This window comes from Mirounga angustirostris, unplaced genomic scaffold (assembly GCF_029215605.1).
Source record: "Mirounga angustirostris isolate CCGP_5_RB_7025 unplaced genomic scaffold, mMirAng1.0.hap1 SCAF_10, whole genome shotgun sequence".
Taxonomy (NCBI): Eukaryota; Metazoa; Chordata; class Mammalia; order Carnivora; family Phocidae; genus Mirounga; species Mirounga angustirostris.
In genome coordinates, this window is record NW_026991718.1 from 113725904 (window position 1) to 113747362 (window position 21459).

General features: G+C 47.8%; 1 protein-coding gene across 3 annotated transcripts; it reads right to left on the minus strand.

Annotated features, from left to right (window-relative positions):
• Positions 1 to 1529: 1529 nt before the first annotated feature.
• On the minus strand, positions 1530 to 19655 carry PXMP4 (peroxisomal membrane protein 4). Of its 3 annotated transcripts, none has more exons than XR_006792675.3 (5): positions 19447 to 19655; positions 13877 to 13939; positions 11306 to 11504; positions 5700 to 6292; positions 1530 to 2154 (listed from the first exon to the last, which is right to left on the minus strand). XR_006792675.3 is itself a non-coding variant. In XM_045885612.3 (4 exons), the coding sequence occupies exons 1-4, from the start codon at positions 19557 to 19559 to the stop codon at positions 6029 to 6031; spliced, it is 639 nt and encodes a 212-aa protein (XP_045741568.1). In that variant the 5' UTR covers positions 19560 to 19655; the 3' UTR covers positions 1530 to 6028. The 3 variants fall into 3 exon arrangements, 1 of the variants encoding a protein (XP_045741568.1); XR_006792673.3 differs by having other exon boundaries at positions 1530 to 2158; XM_045885612.3 differs by having other exon boundaries at positions 1530 to 6292.
• Between the last annotated feature and the right edge of the window lie 1804 nt (positions 19656 to 21459).

Below are 21459 nucleotides of genomic sequence, written 5' to 3' on the forward strand. Positions count from 1 at the left end.
CGGGAACACCCTTCCTCTGTATCTTTGCATGGCTCTCTCCTCATCATGGGTCTCAGACAGGCCTTCCCTGGAAAATAGACCCCTCCTGTTCTCCCCTTCCAAGTCATTCTATTACACTGCCCTGTACTGCTGACTTCTAGCACCCACGGCTCTCCAAAACGATCGTATTTGTGTATTCACGTGTCAGCCTTCCCTCCCTAGACTATAAGCCTCCCGTGGGCAGGAGCTGGCCCTTTCATTACCGAGTCCTAGTGTCCAATATCACCGGGTACTTGGTACTTAGTAAGGACTCAGCCAACATCAGCCTGTATTTTTCTTATTCCTGTGCTCAGGGCTTGGTAAACAATGACACCTGCCATGTGGTCAGGCTGGGAAGGTCACTCTCAAGCAAAAGTTCTGAATCTGATCCATGAACCCAAGTTCCAGGAACTTGGACAGAAACAAAATTCCATCTGTATATTCACCAGCCTCTGACTGCAGAACATCTTGCATTTCAGGCAGGCCACAGACAGGAGGCCTATTAGCAGCACCGGGCCTTCATTGGCAACAGAAACCACAGCTACTTCCATGACCTGTCACAGCTGCTGCAGGGTCTTGAGGTATTGTTTATGCCTAAGGCACCTGTGAAATCATGACACTTCTAGATTGGCCACTGTTTATTTAGTGTGTTTAAAAAAAAAAGGCATATATTACTAAATTACAAATTTAAAAATGTTTTGATAATTATCTCAAGTCAATATAATTCTTGTCTTTTGCAATCCTATGTATTTATTTAGAGAGAGAGAGAGAGAGATCACGCACGCATGAGCAGTGGGGGAGGGGGAGGGGCAAGAGGAGAGAGAATCTTTAGCAGGTTCCACGCCCAAGAGTCAGGGGCTTGATCTCATGACCTTCAGACCTGCGCTGAGATTAAGAGTCAGAGGCTTGACCAACTGAGCCACCCAGGCGCCCCCTTAATGAGGTCTTTGGGGTTTTTTTTTTAAGATTTTATTTATTTGACAAGAGACATTGCGAGAGAGGGAACACAAGCAGGGGGAATGGGAGAGGGAGAAGCAGGCTTCCCGCGGAGCAGGGAGCCCGATGCGGAGCTCGATCCCAGGACCCCGGGATCATGACCTGAGCCGAAGGCAGACGCCTAACCGACTGAACCACCCAGACGCCCCATTTAATGAGTTTTAAAAACAGCATTCTGAGACGGGTTCACAGGCTTCACCAGATGCCAAAGGGGTTCAGGACACAGACTAAAAAGACCCCCAAAAAGGAGTCTTAAAAGAGCTGATGTGGTCGGGCCCTGGTCCTTCTCTCAGCGGACATCTAGCCCATGAGGAGAGTCTGAAGAAGCCTGGAAAAGCAATGGGAATGAGGTTTCCCACAGAGACCCCATGACCTAGGTTTCCATTTTGCCTCATTTCCTGTCTTGTTTGTGAAATCGTGACATCAACAGAGTTCCGGGCGCAGAGACCCGGCGGGAGCCCTCTGTTAGGAAGCCCTCTCTAAAAGCCGTCCTCAGAGGAGAGCCCAGCTTCCCCTCTGTCCTCCAGCTGCCCAGGCGGCCTGCAGCTCACAAGAGCGAGTCATGCAGGAGACCCTCTGGTTAAAATGAAACCCCCTCTCACCCAAAATACTCTTCAGGGCTGAAGTAAGACAAACTCTCTCCCTATCCATCTGGAATATGACAAGGGGAGGGGGAAAAAATAATGTTTCTTTTTATAAATACCCCCTAATTCGTTAAAGAAAGCAAGCCACCTGAAGTCCCAGATTGCGGCGACACAGGTTTGCTCTGGGAGGTGGAGCCCCGCACAGTGTTCTGGTTTAGGAGGGCGTCAGGTTCAAAGCCCGATTCTCGAAGCAAGCGGACAATGGAGAAAGCAATGCCATCCCCAGCATTCTTTCTGGGGCCTGCGATGTGAAAGGCGGGAGCAGGGAGCGTTGGGAGGGTTTCTTGGTGTCTCCGCCTGTGAATCATTGCTCTCACATGGGCTCACTGAATGATCTCTAATTTGGGAGCAGAGCAGCAGAAGGGCCCCAAATTAACCTCAGTTTTGTCCTCTCCATTTCACTCGGAGCTCCGTGGGCCTGAACGTCTGGTGTCATCGACCGTAAGGCTCTGGATGTCTAGGGCGGTTCATCTCAGACGCTGATCACAGTAAGAACCTGCCTGAGATATTTGACAAGTCAGGGAGTGGAGTTGGGGTGGGAACCAGCTAAAAGAAAGGACTCCCTTTCATATTACATTCTGGATCAAAGAAAAACTAAACATGCAGAGGGCGAGGAAGAAATGTCAAAGACTTGTGGAGATGACAATGTGATGCGAAAGTTTCTCAGAAGACAGGAGCGTCTGGCCGGCTCAGTCGGTAGAGCGTGCGACTCTTGATCTGGGGGTTATGAGGTTGAGCCCCACATGGAGTGTAGAGATTACTTAAAAATAAAATCTTTAGGGGCCCCGGGGTGGTGCAATTGGTTAGGCGCCCAGCTCTTGATTTCAGCTAGGGTCATGATCTCAGGGTCCTGGGATCGAGCCCCATGTCGGGCTCTATAGGCAGCGGGGAGTCTGCTTGAGATTCTCTCTCTCCCTCTCTCTCTGCCCCTCCTCCACTTGTGCTCTTTCTCTCTAAAATAAATAAATAAATCTTAAAAAAAAAGAAATCAAATATTTAAGGGCACATGGGTGGCTCAGTCGGTTAAGCATCCGACTCTTGACCTCAGCTCAGGTCTTGATCTCAGGGTTGTGAGTTCAAGCCCTTGCTGGGCTCTATGCTGAACATGGAGCCTACTTAAGGAAAAAAAAAGTAAAATAAAACCTTCTAAAACAGTTTCTCATAAAACAAAGACAGGTGGCTGTGCACAGAATATCTCAGGCTACACTAGAAAGTGCTAACAGTGAATGCTCTTGGCAAAAGGGGGGAGTTTGGGGGTGGAGCTTGGGTGTAGGAGAGAGCCTGACTTTTCTTTGTGATACACCTTTTGTACCATGTAAGTTCTGTACTATGAGCATGGGCTACTGATGAAAAATTATTTTTTATAGTCTTGCATGTCAGAAGACTTCATAGGAATGTGGCAGGTGCTTAATAAACATGTAAACCATTGTACAATTTCAGGAACTAGCATTTATAGAGTGCCTACTGTGTGCCAAAGGCCCTTGGGCAATGCCAGTTTTACAGATCTTAGGAAATGGAAGCTCAGCTAGGAGGGGAGCAAGTGGGGACTCCTCCCAGGTCTGCTGGAAGCCAGGGCTCTGCTTCTCAGCAAGGACCACACAGCCTTGCTCCCTGGAGTGAGCAGTTGGAGGCACCAGATGCTCTGGCAGGATCCAGAGAGATGCCATCTGTGAGGGAAACCTATTCTTAGAGAGCAGAGACAGTCGGTGGCGCAGCCGGCCAGCCCCCCGCAGCAGTGGGGGGATGCTGGGCAGGCAGAGCGCCAAGACTGTACCTTCAGCTGGGGGGCAGGAGAGGCTAAAAGCAGGGGGCTACTCAGTTCTTAGGACCACACTTCCTCCTACGTCTGGTTGCTATATTAGAAAGAACAGCAAACATTTACTGAGTGCTTACTTTATACTCGTCATATTGTCTAATCCTCCAGACCATGCTGTGAGGTGAGTGATAATTAGCATGCCTAGCTCATAGATGAAGAAACAGAGGTACAGAACGGTTAAGTCACTTGCCTGAGCAAACAGGGCTGAGCCCAGGCACTCTTGCTCCAAAGTCTATGTCCATAACCTCCACTGACTCTCAGCTTGCTGCACCAGAGGCCAATTTTAGTTTGGGTTTTCCTCAATAGCAGACCCCAAGACAAGGATTTCAGTGCAAGTGGTCTATTTGGGAAGTGATCCCATGTTAAGGATGAAGGAGACAGGGAAGGGTGGGGGAAGAGTTATCAAGCAAGTGACTATTGTGGGTCAGTTCAGTCCTGCTAGGGAACTCCAGGAGCCAGTGTGGAGCATGCGCCTGGGAGTTATCAGATGTGTTACTCCTCCAGACCTGCTGTGGGTGGCAGAGCAGGTGCCAGGGGCAAGCAAGAGCCCTCAGGCAGAAAGACACAGGGGTGGCAGTTGGAGAGTTGGCTGGTGTGCAGTGAAGCACGAAGTTAGCGGGGACTGGGTGGAGCACCCCCAGCATCTGCTTGCTGATGGCCACCCCCTTCCTCCTCATAACCTTGGGATCTCATTCAGCCTCCACACAGTGAATTCAGGGACCTTCCAGATCACCTTCTCCAAGTGTGCAGGTCAACTTCATAGCTGAGAACACTGCTGTTAGAATCAGGCCTAATCCCACCATGATTACCTAACAGCTCTGTGACTTGGCTTCTTCATTTGTAACAAGAGATTATGGTTGGCTGCACATCATTCCCTACTACCTTGTTACTCAAGGTACGGGTCAGACCAGCAGCACCCACAGCAGTTCCTGGAAGCCTGAGAGCAAGGCAGAACCTCTGGCCCCACCCCAAACTCGCTGAGTCAGAATCTGCATTTTAATAAGATCACCAGTGACGCATGTCTACTAGTAATTTCTAAAAAGGGACTGAAGTATTCCTACTAGACCAAGGGTCTCAAATTCATGGGCCATGGACCACATCTTCCTGGAGACCTGGTTTGATTTGTCCAACACAGTGATTTTAAAAATCGGACTGGCACATGAGTCTCCGGGGCCCCAGGTTACCATCACTCCCGAGTGCACAACATTTTCACTTATGCCCCTTGCCAGACCCCTCTGGGCATTTGAATTTGCACCCCATCCTGGAGCCCATCCTAGACTAGTTAACATTTGCATAGCATAGCTTAGGTTTCTAAATTTAACATAAGGCACTGAAAAAAAAAAAAAAAAGGGTATTGAACTCAGACAGCTCTGGGTTCAAACCCTGATTTGGCTATCATACTGGTTGTATTATCTTGGGCAAATGACTTCCCCCCTCTGATCCTCAGTGTCCACATCTGCAAAATGAGGATCAAAATACACACCTGCAAGGTCATTGTATGGGTTAAAAATAATACGTGCAAAGCACTTGGGAGGAAGTAGGAGCTCACTAAATGGAAGTAATTAGTAGTAATAGCAGCTCTTGTAGTTATACAAATCCAATGTGGACACTGGGTGTGTATTATGATTATCCTCATTTTACAAGAAACTGAGGCTCTGAGAGGTTAAGAACCTTCCCCAAGGTTACACAGTGGTGGAGTGGGGACTTAAACCCATGTCCCCTAGCTCTATATCTGCACTGTCCACTAGAATTTTCTGCAAGGATAGAAGTGTTCCATATCTGTGTTATCCAATATGGTAGCCACTAGCCACATGTGGCTACTGAGCACTGGAAATATGGCTGGTCCCCACTGAGACACGCTGTAAGGAGACACTACATACCTGATTCTGATGACCTAGTACAAGAACAAAGAATATAAAATATCTCATTAATTTTTATATTCATTTTTACATGTTAAAATGATAATATTTTAGAAATACCAGGTTAAAATCTGGAACTAAGATTAATCTCACCTGCTTCTACCTTTTTTCATGTGGCTACTAAGACAAATTTCAATTACATATACAGATCACATTGTGCTTCTATTGGACAGTGGAATTCTAGAGCTTCTCCACTAGAGCAACACCTGAGCCCAGGAATTTAATTTTTTCTAAAAACATATTTGCAACCCACTGCCCCCCAGCAAGCAATCCTGTTACATAGAATGGTCAAAGACCATAACCCACCAGAAAGAGACTTCGGGGCCCTCCTCTGAGCTCGGTGGCCCCTGACGTCCGGGGCCGGTGGGGGGTGCCTTTCCCTGGTCTCACAGTAGCCAGCAGCACAGCCGGAATCACGTCCGAGGCCCCGCAGCCCAATTCACCACTCGTTCCGCCATTGCAGAGGACCTAATGGACTTGGAAATCAGTGCTTTTGCTTCGGCAAATGGAACCCTGGGGCAGTAAAAGTTGGAGTCTGAGAACCATGATCTTGAGAAGGCAGGATCCTTTGGGGGTGATTCACCGATGGAGACAATCTCGGCTATGGAAGCCCCCATCAGCACCTTGGGGCCGTGTTACTTCGAGGGGAGGCTCTTGTTGTAGAGGAGGAAGTCTGAGATGTCATGCCAGACATTGCTGTCCTGGTACAGATAGGTCATGGAGGACTGCAGGGACGGCTGCAGAGTGGGCCGGTGGTACTCAAAAAGCCACAGCACCAGCCCCCACACCAGCCCGGTGAACAGGGGGAATGGGTCCCACCTGGGCTCGGGAATGTAGCCCTTCTCCACGCCCAGGCGGCACAGGGCAAACAGGAGGCGGGAGAGCAGGTACATGTTGATCTGCAGGGAGGGAAATAACAGGGGATTACGCGAGGGCACAGCCGCTGGGAACCTTCGGCCCAACCCCACATCCTGGGCACTACTGCACACAGGATCAGAGTTTTTCTTTCGTTTTTTTAAGTTTGTTTATTTTAGGGGTGCCTGGGTGGCTCAGCTGGTTAAGTGTCTGCCTTCGGCTCAGGTCGTGATCCCAGAGCCTTGGGATCAAGTCCCACATTGGGCTCTCTGCAGTGGGGAGTCTGCTTCTCTCTCTCCTCCCCGCTTGTTCTCTCTCTCTCTCAAATAAATAAATAAAATCTTTTTTTAAAAAGTTTATTTATTTTAGTAATCTCTACACCCCATGTGGGGCTTGAACCCACGACCCCAAGTTCAGGAGTCCCATGCTCTTCCAACTGAGCCAGCCAGAAGCGCCCAGATCAGTGTTTTTCAAAAGCTAGTGTGCAAGATGATTTGAAGTGATTTGATGATCCAAATGATATGTAGTAGGTATTTTAAAGATTTATTTGAGAGAAAGAGAGAGAAGGGAGGGGGAGAGGCAGAGAGAGAATCTTAAGCAGGCTCCACGCTCAGCGCAGAGTGTGACACAGGGCTCAGTCTTAAGATCCTGAGATCATGACCTGAGCTGAAATCAAGAGTCAGATACTTTAACAGACTGAGCCACCCAGGCGCCCCTGTAGTAGGCATTTTAATGTTGCTATTCATTTCATTTCTGTAATTTATCATTCTTGTTCATTACGATTTTTAGAAAATGAATATATTTACATGGTTCAAAACTGAAAGGTAACCTGACACCAAAAACACAACCCACACAAAAATAAAAAATTGGTAAATTGGATCTCATCAAAATTTAAAATTGTTAGGTTGCAAAAGCCCATACAAAGAGGCTGAAGAGAAAAGCTACAGCTGGGAGAAAATATTTACAAACACACATCTGACAAAAACTCGTACCTGGAATATATTTAAAAAAAAAAACTCTCAAAATTCAATGGTAAAAAAAGAAGCAATCCAATCAGAAAATAAGCAAAAGATGGGAACAGATGTTTCACTGAACTGGTTCTACAGATGGAGAATAAGCACATGTAAAGATGTTCAACATCATTAGCCTTTAGGGAAATGCAAATTAAAACCAAAATGAGAAGCACTACACACCTATCCAAATGGCTAAAATTAAAAATGTGATATACCAAATGCTGGCTAGGATGTAGAGAAAATGGATCATTTGTATATTCCTGATGGGAATGTACAATAGTACAGTCACTCTGGAAAATAGACTGGCAGTTTCTCAAAAAATTAAACATGCATGGGGGTGCCTGGCTGGCTCAGTCAGTTAAGCATCCAACTCTTGGTTTCGGCTCAGGTCATGATCTCGGGGTCTTGAGATCGAGCCCTGCGTGGGTCTCCGTGCTCAGCGTGGAGTCTGCTTGAGATTCTCTCCCTCTACCTCTCCCTCTGCCCCTCTCCCCATTTGTGCTTTCCTTGAGCTCTTTCTCTCTCAAATGAATAAATAAATAAAATCTTTAAAAAATAAATAAACATGCACGGGGCAGCTGGCTGGCTCAGTAGGTGGAGCGTGTGACTCTTGATCTTGGGGTTCTGAGTTTGAGCCTCACATTGGCTATAGAGATTACTTTAAAATAAAAATCTTTAGAAAAATAAAACATGCAGGGCGCCTGGGTGGCTCAGTCGGTTAAGCGACTGCCTTCGGCTCAGGTCATGATCTCAGGGTCCTGGGATCGAGCCCCGCATTGGGCTCCCTGCTCAGCGGGAAGCCTGCTTCTCCCTTTCCCACTCCCCCTGCTTGTGTTCCCTCTCTCGCTCTCTCTCTCTGTCAAATAAATAAATAAAATCTTAAAAAAAAAAATTAAACATGCCATGTATCATATGACCCAGCAATTGGACTCTTGGGCATTTATTCCAGAGTAATGAAAACCTACGGTCACCAAAAACTTGTACAAGAATATTCTTAGCTGTATTTCTAATAGCCAAGAACTAGAAACAACCCAGATGTCCTTCAATGGGTGAATGTTTAAACAAAGTGTGGGGCGTCCATGCCCTGGAATGAACTATCGATACACACACAACTTGGATGAATCTCCAGGGAATTATGCTGCGTGCAAAAAGCCAATCCCTAAAATCGGAGGGGGAGACGAACCATGAGAGACGGTGGACTCTGAAAAACAAACTAAGGGTTCTAGAGGGTAGGGGGGTGGGAGGATGGGTTAGCCTGATGATGGGTATTAAAGAGGGCACGTTCTGCAGGGAGCACTAGGTGTTATGCACAAACAATGAATCATGGAACACTACATCAAGAACTAATGATGTAATGTATGGTGATTAACATAACAATAAAAAAGCCAATCCCCAAAGGTTACATACTGCAATGACTCTAACTTATATAACGTTTTTGAAATGACAAAATTTTAGAAATGGAGGTCAGAGTAGTTGTTGCCAGGGGTCAGGGAAAGGAAGGGAGGGGGAAGGAGATGGTGTGACCATGATTCCTTGGAAGTTCATAGACCAGTGACATTTCTTCTTTTTTTTTTTTTAAAGATTTTATTTATTTATTTGAGAGAGAGAATGAGAAAGAGAGAGCACATGAGAGGGGGGAGGGTCAGAAGGAGAAGCAGACTCCCTGCTGAGCAGGAAGCCCGATGCGGGACTTGATCCTGAGACTCCAGGATCATGACCTGAGCCGAAGGCAGTCGCTTAACCAACTGAGCCACCCAGGCGCCCACCAGTGACATTTCTAACAAAAAAAGCAAAGCTAGGGAAACTTTCTCAAAACTCAAAATGCTCATATCTATAGATTCCACAGTTCCGTGGTAAGGAAATTTCAGATGGATTAACACGTGTTAAGAAGATGTCCAAACAAAGATGTGGACTAGTGCGTGTGTCCTGGCAAAAGGCTAGAGACCCTCTAAGTGTCCATGCAGAGGAGACTGGGGAAATCAAGGCTGGTCCATCCACCCAATGGAGAGTCCTGCTGATATTAAAAAGAATGATGGACTGACAAGAAAGGTCTCCCAAATACATCATTCTGTGAAGAAAAAGTGTGGTGTGATCTCATTGGTGGAAAACTCCCAGTATGTACAGATAGAAGCACAGATAATTTATGAAGGGCCACACAAGATATAGTTAAAGTGGGGCACCTGGGTGGCTTAGTCGGTAAAGTGTCTGCCTTCAGCTCAGGTCATGATCCCAGGGTTCAGGGATCAAGCCCCACATAGGGCTCCTTGCTCAGCAGGAGTCTGCTTCTCCCTCTCCTTCTGCACCTCCGCTCATGCTCTCTCTCTCAAATAAATAAATTAAGTCTTTAAAAAAAAAAAAAAGACACAGGAAAAGTGTTCCTGGACAGTGCCTTGACAACTGGAGGGGGATGGGAGCTTTCTTTTCAATTTATTTTCTAATTTTATTGTGATGCACCCCAAGCACCTAGAAGTGTGCCAGACACACAGGGGGGTGCTTAGTCTGGTTTTTTTTTTAAGATTTCATTTATTTATTTAAAGATTTTATTTATTTATTTATTTGAGAGAGAGAGAGAGAAACAGCATGAGAGGGGATAGGGTCAGAGGGAGAAGCAGGCTCCCCGCTGAGCCGGGAGCCAGATGTGGGACTCGATCCCAGGACTCCAGGATCATGACCTGAGCCGAAGGCAGTCGCTTAACCAACTGAGCCACCCAGGCGCCCAAAGATTTTATTTATTATTTGACAGAGAGGGAGAGAGAGCAAGAGAGGGAACACAAGCAGGGGGAGTGGGAGAGGGAAAAGCAGGCTTCCCACTGAGCTGGCTCGGTCAGTAGAACATACAACTCTTGATCTCAGAGTCATGAATTTGAGCCCCATGTTGGACATAAAGCTTACTAAAAAAAAAAGAGGAAATGACTCTGGAGTAACATTTCCATAAAACAAAACTTATTACACTCAAAGAATGATCTCTTATTCTCTTGCCCTTTTTCTGGGTTAAAATCCCATTTTTTTGTGAGATGAAATGCTAGTTGTTGTTTTAAAGTCCTTCTTGGGCGACATGAAAAGTCAGCAGCCCCTCCCTTTGCCTCCCTCAAATTTATTAAATACTTTCAAATTATAAAAATCATGTTTAATTTTCACATTAAAAAAAATGCAGACTAGGGGCGCCTGGGTGGCTCAGTCATTAAGTATCTGCCTTTGGCTCAGGTCATGATCCCAGGGTCCTGGGACCAAGTCCCACATCGGGCTCGCTGTGTCTCTGTCAAAGAAATAAATAGAATCTTAAAAAAAAAAAAAAATTATTTATTTGACAGCAAGAGAGAGACAGCAAGAGAGGGAACACAAGCAGGGGGACTGGGAGAGGGAGAAGCAGGCTTCCCACCGAGCAGGGAGCCCGATGCAGGGCTCATCCCAGGACCCCGGGATCATGACCCGAGACGAAGGCAGACACATAACGACTGAGCCACCCAGGTGCCCCTAATCTTTTTTTTTTTTTTTTTTTAAAGATTTTATTTATTTGACAGAGAGATACAGCGAGAGAAGGAACACAAGCAGGGAGAGTGGGAGGGGGAGAAGCAGGCTTCCCGCGGAGCAGAGAGCCCGATGCGGGGCTCGATCCCAGGACCCTGGGACCATGACCTGAGCCGAAGGCAGACGCTTAACGACTGAGCCACCCAGGCGCCCCGCCCCTAATCTTTTTTAATCGTACTCATTTCAGCAGCACATAGACTAAAACTGGAACGAAATTCATGAAGCGTTCCCTATTGAAAAAAAACAACAACAAAAAACTTTGCTCCAGAGAACACCACACATATGGACTTGGGGAACCATGGAGTTTCAGCAAGCTGCTTGGTTTACAGACAAGGAAATGGAGAGAAAGTGACCTTTCCAAGGTCACACAGGGACCGGTGGATCACAGACGCTCGGACATGGAAGGGAGCAAAGAGTTCATCTTCTTTGACCTCCACCCCTAATTCTATACCTGGACCACGTCCCTCCCCGTCCCGGCCTCTGATCCCTGAGCCTATCCTGGGGAAAGGTCTTTACCTGGCTGTTGATGTTATTGTTCTCTCCAAACACCAGCAAGCCCCCAATGAAGGCAGCCAGGAACGAGTGCACCTGGTAGGTCTTGCCCTGCACGTGGGCCTGCAGGGCGCAGAGCCCCTTATAGGTGAACACAAAGTAGGCCAGGTTCCGGGAGTGGGTGTACGTGGCTTGCAGGATGGCCCGCAGCTTCTCCTGGAGGCTGAACAAACACAGGGAACCCACATGAGTGGCGGCCCAACCGCTCCTAGGGCATTCACCCACTGGGCATACAAACCTGAGCCAGCCCCAGGCCTCTAGCTTCCATGTCCTTGGGGCTGCTCCCCCACTGGATTCAGGCCTTGACTCCATGTCACTTCCTCAGAGAGGCCTTGCCTGACTATCCTGTCCCCTTTTCCCTCACAGCTCTTCCACCAGCTGACATTAATAGGCTTAATCTCTTCTCACTCCCACCCCACCCCAGTGGAAGCTACCAGAGGGTGGTGTCTACACCTGGCTTGTTGATCCCCAGGGCCCAGAGCAGGGCCTGGCACATAGTAGGTGCTCAGTAAATGACTTTTTGGCATAAGCATGTGAGGACATGAACGAGGGAGTAAGGGAGAGCCTACTATGTACTGGAATTGGGGATAGGATTCTGAGGAAAAAATGCTTGCTGCCTTCATAAGGTATATGATCTAATGGAAGAGAGAAACATAATCACAAAGCAAGGGTCAAACTTTGACCTTGACCAGAGATGATCCTAGGATCCGAAGGATGAGGAGTCAATGAGGTGGAGAGGGGAGAGGGGTTGCATCCCAGGCAGAGGGATCAGCACGTGCAAAGGTCCAGAGGAGGGACAGAGAGTGGGGAGTAAAGGAACAGCAAGGAACCATCAAGGCCTGAGCAGAGAATGTGAGGGGAAAGAATGTGAGGAGAGGTGAGGACATGCAGTTTTGTTTTTATCCTGAGAAAAGTGCACATTTAAGTTGGGCAAGGATTCTGTTTATCTTTTTTTTTTTAAGATTTTTTTTTTAATTTATTCATTTGACAGAGATAGACACAGCGAGAGAGGGAACACAAGCAGGGGGAGTGGGAGAGGGAGAAGCAGGCCTCCCGCAGAGCGAGGAGCCCGATGCGGGGCTCGATCCCAGGACTCTGAGATCATGACCTGAGCCAAAGGGAGACGCTTAACGACTGAACCACCCAGGCGCCCCTCTGTTTATCTTTTAAAATTAAGTCACTAGGGGGCAGTGAGAGAACACAGGGAGAAGAGCAGCAAGTACTCCCGGAAGTCAATTCAAGGATCGTACAACCAAGTGCTCTCAAGGCTAGATGAGGGCCTTGAAAGTGAGTCTACTGGAACCTGTGGAAATCTGCCAGGTGAGTGGGGACAGCCAGGAGTCAGCTGGTTCTCGCCTGAGAGGAACATGAACCCGGTGTTGCCGGTTTTTTGTTGTTTTTTTTTAAGTACACACTGTGCCCAACATGGGGCTCGAACTCATGACCCCAAGATCAAGAGTCACATGCTCTACTGACTGAGCCAGCCAGGTGCCTCTGGTGTTGCCAGTTCTAATGCAAGCAAGCTGGATTTCCCAGTTAAGTGTTGGTGCTAATCTTGCCTTCACAAATGCTTCTAGGGGCGCCGGGGTGGCTCAGTCAGTTCAGCGTCTGCCTTCAACTCAGGTCATGATCCCGGGGTTCTGGGATCGAGTCCTCCGTCGGGCTCCATGCTCAGCAAGGAGCCTGTTTCTCCCTCTGCCCCTCCCCCTACTTGTGCGCACACACTCTCAAATAAACAAATAAAATCTTTAAAAAAAAAAGCAATCCTAAATAAAAATACAAAAAGAGAAACTCTTGCGAGCTGGATTTGGCCAGTAGGCTGTCCATGTGTGCTTCTTACAAGCGCCAGGTGAGGTTACCTACGTTAAAAACCAGGCCACAGAGGGTTTCTGAGAAGTGCCATGAGGGGAAAGCTATGGGGGATGGAGGGAGACCAAGCAGTCTGAGTGAGCGAAGGAGGTCACAGACAGTTTTCCCAAGGAAGTGATCCCCACATGACCGGTATGGGCTGCCAGGAAGGAAATAAAGGTGGGGTGAAGAGAAAAGGGTGCTCCTGGCAGGGGTTACCGCATGAGCAAATGTGCGGCGCTGGAACGACATGAGGCGTGGCAGGGAGTCCTGTGCGCCCGGGCACCCCCGGGTGGACGTAAGGGAGGAGTGTGGGGACGCAGCTGAGCCCAGGCAGCAGAGGGCCTTTGGGGTTTTGTGTTTATTTTAATCCCAGTATAGTGAACATATGCTGTTATATTAGTTTCAGGTGTACAAGACAGTGACTCAACAGCTCCATACATCACCCAGGGCTCGACACGACTAGTTGCAGAGGGCCTTTTACGGAAGGAAGCTGGGCTTCTTTGGAGGACGGTGGCAGCCCGGGGAGTTTTTGAGCAGGAATAACAGGATCAGAGTCGTACTTGAGGAGATGGTGGTGGCAGGGGGGCCGGCTAGACCTAGCTAGGAAGCTAGTGCAAGTGTCCTGGCACTGAGGGCTGACCATACTCTCCCCCAGTCTGAAGGGTGTGCAGAGGGGATGGGTACCTGCCACTCCGGAAGAGAAAGGTCATGACGAGCGCGTGAGGGGCCCGGATTTTGGCTCCATAGCTGTAGAAATGAAAGGGAACAGTTATTACGGCATCACTGCCTCATAGTTTCTTTCTGGGCTCTCTGACGCCTTTTCCCACCCTCCTCCAGCCCTAATCTGAACCTCACCCTGGAAGGGAAGATAATGCTGGCTTCCAAGTTAGATCTAGGTTCAAACTCCAGCTCTGACACCTTCGTGGGAGTGGGGCCTCAGGCTTGCTACTTCACTTCTCTGAGCCTCGGTTTGCCTAACAGCAAAAGGGGACGTCAGGCTAGAGGGCTGGTTATAATTTCAATGAAAGGGGACAATGTGTGTCAAAGGCCTCCACCGACCCCACCTAACCCCACCGGTGTGGAGTTGCCCCCTCGGTTCTACCTTGACCTTCCTTCCCGTTGCAGTCAGACCCATCTTTTTTAACACTTAAATCATATCACATCCCCTCTTAAAAGCGGCCAATACCTTTCCAATACTCAGCATAAAATCCAGGTTCCTCCCACAGCCTTGAAAGTGCTGCAGGATTTGGCCCCTTACTTCTCCTACCTCCAGCGCCCCTCTTCTCCTGCTCCAGCCCCATGGCCTTCCCCTAGTTCCTCTGACCCACCAGCTTCTCCCCTGCCTCTGGGCAGGCTGTTCCCTCAGCCCGGACTGCTCTTCCTTGCTCCTCACGTGGCAGCCGACTCCTCAGCCTTCCAGTCTCCGTGAGCACCTCTGTGGAGGCTTCTTACCCACCAGACGAGGTTAGGGCAATATTTTCATTGCCAAGGAGCTCCAACCTTCTCTGCAGTGGTTTACAGTCCTGGGTTAATGACTCGATTACTTGCAATTATTTATTCTATTCTAATTATCTCTTTCCTCCACTAGACCGTGGGCCTTGTGAGGGAGGGACTGTGTTTGATTTGTTTTCTGCAGAGTCCCCAGCACCTTGCATGGTACTTGGCATATAGTAATGTGCTCCATACATGATTGCTGACTGATTCTAGAACAGCCCTTAATTATTTGTGAGGGAAGGTAATTTCTGGAAGGTTCTACCTTTAGCTTGGACTATCTTAAAGTTAACAAATTCCCTAAAACAGTTGCTGAGTAACATCGTACCTCCTTCTACCTATTCAAAATGTACCTCTTTCCAACTATGATACACAGGAGGACCTCAGCTTTGTAAAAATGGATTAAAAAAAAAAAGACTGGAAGGAAATATGCCACAATGTTATTAGCAACGTTCCCTGAGCCGGAGGAATATGGGAATTTACTTTTGTCTTTTTTTAACTTTTCCATATTTCCAAAATGATCTGTAATGGTTAAGCACTTTTAAAATTAAAATAATTGAAGAGTGTTTAGGTGGCTCAGTCAGCTGAATGATCATGATCATTCAGTTGATCATGATCAACTCTTGATTTCGGCTCAGGTCATGATCTCAGGGTGGTGAGATTGAGCCCCGCACTCAGGACACTCAGAGGGGAGTCTGCTTGAGATTCTCTCTGTCCCTCTCCCTCTGCCCCTCCCCACCCAGTGCTCTCCCTCTCTCTCTAAAATAAATAAATCTTTTTAAAAAATTAAATTAAAATAATTGAAATAAACATTTTTTTAAAAGTAGGCTCCATGCCCAAGGTGGGACTTGAACTCATAACCCTGAGATCAGACCCATACGCTACCAACTGAGCCAGCCAGGTGTCCCGAAATAGACATTTTAAATGTTACACAAATGCCTCTTTTTAAAGACTCAAACCTCTTCCCCTGACTCTCCTTTTATTTCCTCATTTGAACAACTGGGAAATATGTGAACATGTACACATTCACCTTCATTGTTTTTTGTTTGTTTTTAAAAGATTTTTATCTTTAATCACACCCAATGTGGAGCTCGAACTCAGAACCCCAACATCAAGTTGCATGCTCCACAGACTGAGCCAGCCAGGTGCCCCCATTGCTTTAACTATACTCAAGTGGGTAGAAGAAAGGAAATCCTATAATATTTGGTGCCAAAGCCCTGCCATGTTTTGCTGTGTGAGCTTGGATAAATCGCTTAACCTCTCTGAGCCTCCCTTCTCCCATCAGCAAAAAGTATTCTCTATTTCAGAGTTGCTTCTGGCAGTTAAGGATATAGCACATGTAAGTGTTCTAGTTCAACCAACATTAGCGTCTCTTCCTTTCTTGTTCTTTATTGGATTCCCTCTTGGCCCACCAAGTTCTCCAGCTCCAGGTCCTGATCTCGCCAAGCTACAAGGTCTAAAAATCCTCGATGGCCTCCTTGATACAATGACCAGGAGCTACGTATTGTTGTCATACAAGTATCTGTGACTGTTCATCACAGGCTTGTTAGAAACAGCAAAAGACTGGAAGCAAACCCATGTCCATCCACAGGGGGCTTTCAGATGAATAAATAATGGTCCCACCACTGAGTGGAATGCTCCACAGATGTAAAAGACTGAGGCAGCTCTTTGTGCACTGCAGGATATAGTAGAGCGAGATGTGTAAAATGTAAAATTGTGTAAAATGAGGTAATTCTTCCATAAATCTAAAATTATTTCAAAATAAAACTTGTCTTAAAGGTGTGGGAAAGAGGGCGCCTGGGTGGCTCAGTTGTTAAGCGTCTGCCTTCGACTCAGGTCATGATCCCAGGGTCCTGGGATCGAGTCCCACATCGGGCTCCCTGCTTGGTGGGAAGCCTGCTTCTCCCTCCCCCACTCCCCCTGCTTGTGTTCCCTCCCTCCCTGTGTCTCTCTCTGTCAAATAAATAAATAAAATCTTAAAAAAGGTGTGGGGAAGAATATACGTATCTGCTTGTATATGCAGACAGTATTTCCGGAGGGAGACATAAGAGACTGGGCACAGGCAACACCTCCAGGGAGGGGGATTCGGTGACAGAAGAATGGAGTGGTCAGGACTTCATCGCATCTAACTTTTAATTTTTTTTAAGTAGGCTTCATGCCCATTGTGGGGCTTGAACTCAGAACCCCGAGATCAAGAGTCACATGCTCCACCGACTGAGCCAGCCACATGTCCCATAGCATCTTTTTTTTTAAGATTATTTATTTATAATAAATAAATAATTTATTTATTATAAATTAATAAATAGCTCGACGTGGGGTTGGATCCCAGGACACTGGGATCACGACCTGAGGCAAAGGCAGACGCTCAACCAACTGAGCCACGCAGGCACCCCTGAATGTTACCTAAAATTTTTTTTAAGATTTTATTTATTTTTTTAAGATTTTATTTATTTGTTTGACAGAGAGAGAGCGAGAGAGGGAACACAAGCAGGGGGAGTGGCAGAGGGAGAAGCAGGCTTCCCGCCGAGCAGAGAGCCCGATGCGGGGCTCGATCCCAGGACCCCGGGATCATGACCTGAGCCGAAGGCAGACGCTTAATGACTGAGCCACCCAGGCACCCCTAAGATTTTATTTTTAGGTAATCTCTACACCCAACATGGGTGAGCCAGCCTGGAGATCAAGAGTTGCATGCTCTGCTGATTGAGCCAGCCAGGCACCCCTAATGTTACCTTATTTTTAAAATACAAATTAGGGGCACCTCTCATTTTCACTCCTGCTTTGTCCTAAGAATACCTTGGCAAAGGGCCACTGATGTTATCCCACCTTAGTCACAGTAAGGCGGGGCTGATAAAATCTTCAGGCCCAGTAGGAACCAATGCTACCTGATTCTGGGTTTGCATGGAAGCCAAGAGCCTGGCACTGGGGTCAGGGATCCCTGGGTTTGAATCCTGGCCCCAACATTGGCCAAGTGATGTGACCATGAGTAATGAGTGTACCTCTCTGAGCCAGTCTTCTACTTGGAAAATGGGGACAATCACAATTCCTACCTTGCACACTTACTCATTTGTTCAATAAATATTTGAGAGCCTACTGTGTATCATGTAGTAGGAATACACCAAGGAACAAAGTAGATAAAAATTTCTGTCCCCATGAAGCTCACTTTCTAGTGAGAAAGACAAAGCATAAAAACAGGATACATAGGGGAACTTAGTGTCAGATGGTGACAAGTACTATGGAGAAAAATTAAGTATGGGAGGAGGTGAGGAGTTCAGGGATGACCTTATTGAGGAGGTGACACTTAAGCAGAAGCCTGAAAAGGTGAGGGAGTGATCTAGGCAGATGTCCATATGAATATAACAATAACACCAGCCAACACTTATATATATACTATGCACTGTGCTAAGCATTTTACATATATTGATTCAATCCTCTGACAGTATAAGTATTTTTTTTAAGATTTTACTTATTTATTTGATAGAGAGAGAAAGCGCACAAGCAGGGGGAACGGCAGGCAGAGGGAGAGGGAGAAGCAGGCTCCCCGCTGAGCAGGGAGCCCGATGCGGGACTGGATCCCAGGACCCCGGGATCATGACCTGAGCCAAAGGCAGCTGCTTAACCGACTGAGCCACCCAAGTGCCCCAGTATGATGTAATATTATTATCATCCCCATTTTATAGAAATTGAGGGTTAGAGAGGCTAATTGACTTGTTAATGATCACACAGGTAGGGCTGCCTGGGTGGCTCAGTCAGTTAAGCGTCTGCCTTCGGCTCAGGTCATGATCCCAGGGTCCCAGGATCGAGTCCCGCAGGGGGCTCCCCTGCTCAGTGGGGAGCCTGCTGCTCTCTCTGCCTCCTGCCTCTCCCCCTGCTATTGCGCTTTCTTTCACTCTGTGAAATACATAAATAAAATATTTTTTAAAAAGATCACACAGGTAGGTGGCACCAAGATTCGAGCAGAGGCAGTCCAGAGGTACTCTCACCACCATGCCATGCTGCCACTAGCATGTCAACTCCAAGAGGACAGGTCTTTGTTCAGTTTGTTCTCTGCTGCATCCCCAGTTCTGGCACAGTAGGTGCTCAACAAAAGATAGCTGTTATGCATGAGTTTTAAAGGAGGGGGAGCTCCCCTGCAGTTACCAGCCAGGTGAAATGACCCCAAGACCTCCTTTCCAGCAGATCTGATGGCCAGGGTGGAATCAATTTGCCCAGCAAATATCTGCACCTTCTTTTACAGTCGTTGTCACTCCTCAGGCTTATGCCCCAGGAGTCCCCTGGGCTGGATGGGGACTTAGAGCTAGAGTCATACAGACGGGGAGTGAGATGTGGGATGTGAGCCCACAGGCAGCTTAATGGTGGGAGCATGCACACAACGCGCCGCTGGCCTGCTAGATGCCAGTGGCCACTTCTCATTGTGCAGATGGGTCCGTTGAAGCCAGACAGACCCAAGGTCACAAAGCAGGGGGGATGGGGTGGGGGTCGGCCCAATCGAGGGGATACAGGGGCTGGAGTGGGAGGTGGTCAAGGCAAGTGCCCCAGGTTGCAAAGCACGGAGGACCCAGAAACAGCTTAATGGGAGCCGCAGCTCAGAAGGCGCAAGGAACCCAAAATCCCCAGCGCCCACTGTGCAGATGGTGGACACCGAGGCCTAGAAACACACTAGGGCTGCTCAAGGGCACACAGGGGGACAACGCGCCCAGAATCCGCTCCTCAGACCTCAGCCGCACCCACCCCTCAGCCCATGCCCAGCCCGACGCCCCACTCACACTGCCCCGTTCCGGAAGCCTTTAAGCATGGCCAAAGCAGAGTGGTAGCGGCGCTTGCGCAACAGTTCGTTGACCGCATGGAGCAGGGCTAGTAGCTGCGGCGGGACGGCCATAGTGCGAGAGGCGCGCGGGGTGGGGAGCGAAAAGCAGCACCAGCACTGACATCCCCGGTTCCGGCGGCGCCGCAGGCCGCACTGGACCGAGCAGCGCGTCTTTGCGCTCATAGGTTGCGTCTGCTGTCACTCTCACGGGAAGAGCCGATCAAAGGGCTTCCTCGTCTCACACGGGGAACGAGATGCACGCACTCTCCCAAATAGCGGCCTGATTGGAAGAGTGGGAGAGTTTGTAACCAATCACAACGGGCTCCGCCCGACCAGCTCTAAGGAAGGTCAGAATCACACACGTGGATTTGTCCAACCAGGTAGCCTGTTTCCTTCGTGCTTGGCAGGAGTTATGTCACTTGAGAGCTTGAAAGGACGTTTCTTGAAAGAGGAGCCGCCCTCCCTAGAATCGGGAGGGTGACACTGGGAGGAGCCAGGCCTCACAAGTCTTTACACAAGACTGTTCTGATTGGGTAACAGTGCTCCTAGCAAATTTACTAGGGCATAAATTATATGAGATCTCAAGGGCTTCCATGTATTCTTCAAATCCAAACTCCTTCCCACAGTCCACAAGAAAGACTATAATCTGGCCCCTGCTTCTTTCTCTAACCTCATATCCTGTCACTTGGCCCCTCGCTCACTCCTCTCCAGCCAAACTGGCCTCGTTGCCGTTCCTTGAGCATGCCAAGAAGGCTCCTGTCTCAGTGCCTTTGCACCTAATATTTTCCTGACTGGTATGCATTACCCCCATGGTGGGCTCCTTTTCAATCTTCAGGTTTCAGATCAAATGCCACCTCTTCGGAGAGGGCTTCCTAGATGTCCCATCTAAAGTAGCACTGCCCTCTCTTTCATTTCCTCCATATAACTTTTCACTCTTTGAAATTATTTGTTTGCTACATTTCCACTGTCCATTGCCCCTACCAGGCCGTAAATTCCATGACCGCAGAAACTTTGTCTGTCTTGTTTTCTGCTGTAACCCCAGCACTTAGCACATGGTGGGTGTCCAACATATGCTTGTTGAAGCAATACAGTTTGGGGTTGACATCTCCCAGAGTACTGGTGGGTGGAATTTATGTGTGTCACTATGTGGAGTTGTCATTGGATAACAGCTACACGTTGAGCTGTGGCTGTGGCTTGTGAGGGTATCCCCTAGGACTTGGGCTATGTGGTATTTATCTGGGATATTATTGCCTGGGTCAGTGTCAGAAGATGGTGTCAGAGGTCAGTGAAGGAGGAATTATACTTGGCCTATTTTAACACCGAAAATGGATTTTCTTTCTTCTTCCTTTTCAGTAATAGTGGGCTGGTTTATTCAGGTAATCCTTCCTCTGAAAATAGTGGCAATGTTACATAAAATATAAAAATTTTCCCCTGAAAAACACTGAAAGGTTTATAAGTGATTGTCTTCTCCTTGTGTCTTCACATGGTCTGTAACACTGCCTGTGTGTACATGGTCTGTACATACCTTTGTCCAAATTTCCTCTTTTTATAAGGACACCAGTCATACTGGATTAGGACCCACTTATATAACCTCGTTTAATCTTAAATACTTCTTTTAAAGGCCCAATATCCAAATACAGTCACATTCTGAGGTACTAGGGGTTAGAATGTCAATATATGAATTCTGGGGGAAAACAATTCAGCCCATAGCAATCACCATGTTTTGCTGTCTCCTACCAATGCCAATGAACAAGATGTCAGGGCCCAGCATTGCTATGTGTGTCCTTACTTCCTTTCCCTTGCAACTGGGACTCTGGTTTAAGCTGCTCATGATTTCTCCCCTCCCCATGGAGAAGTTAACTTTTCTGGGGTGGCAGGAGCACTCATTGTGGAGGGGGACACTGGAAGTTTCCCAAACTTTCCTTCTTCCCTACATGGCTCCATGCCTAGAATTACCATATTACTTATACCA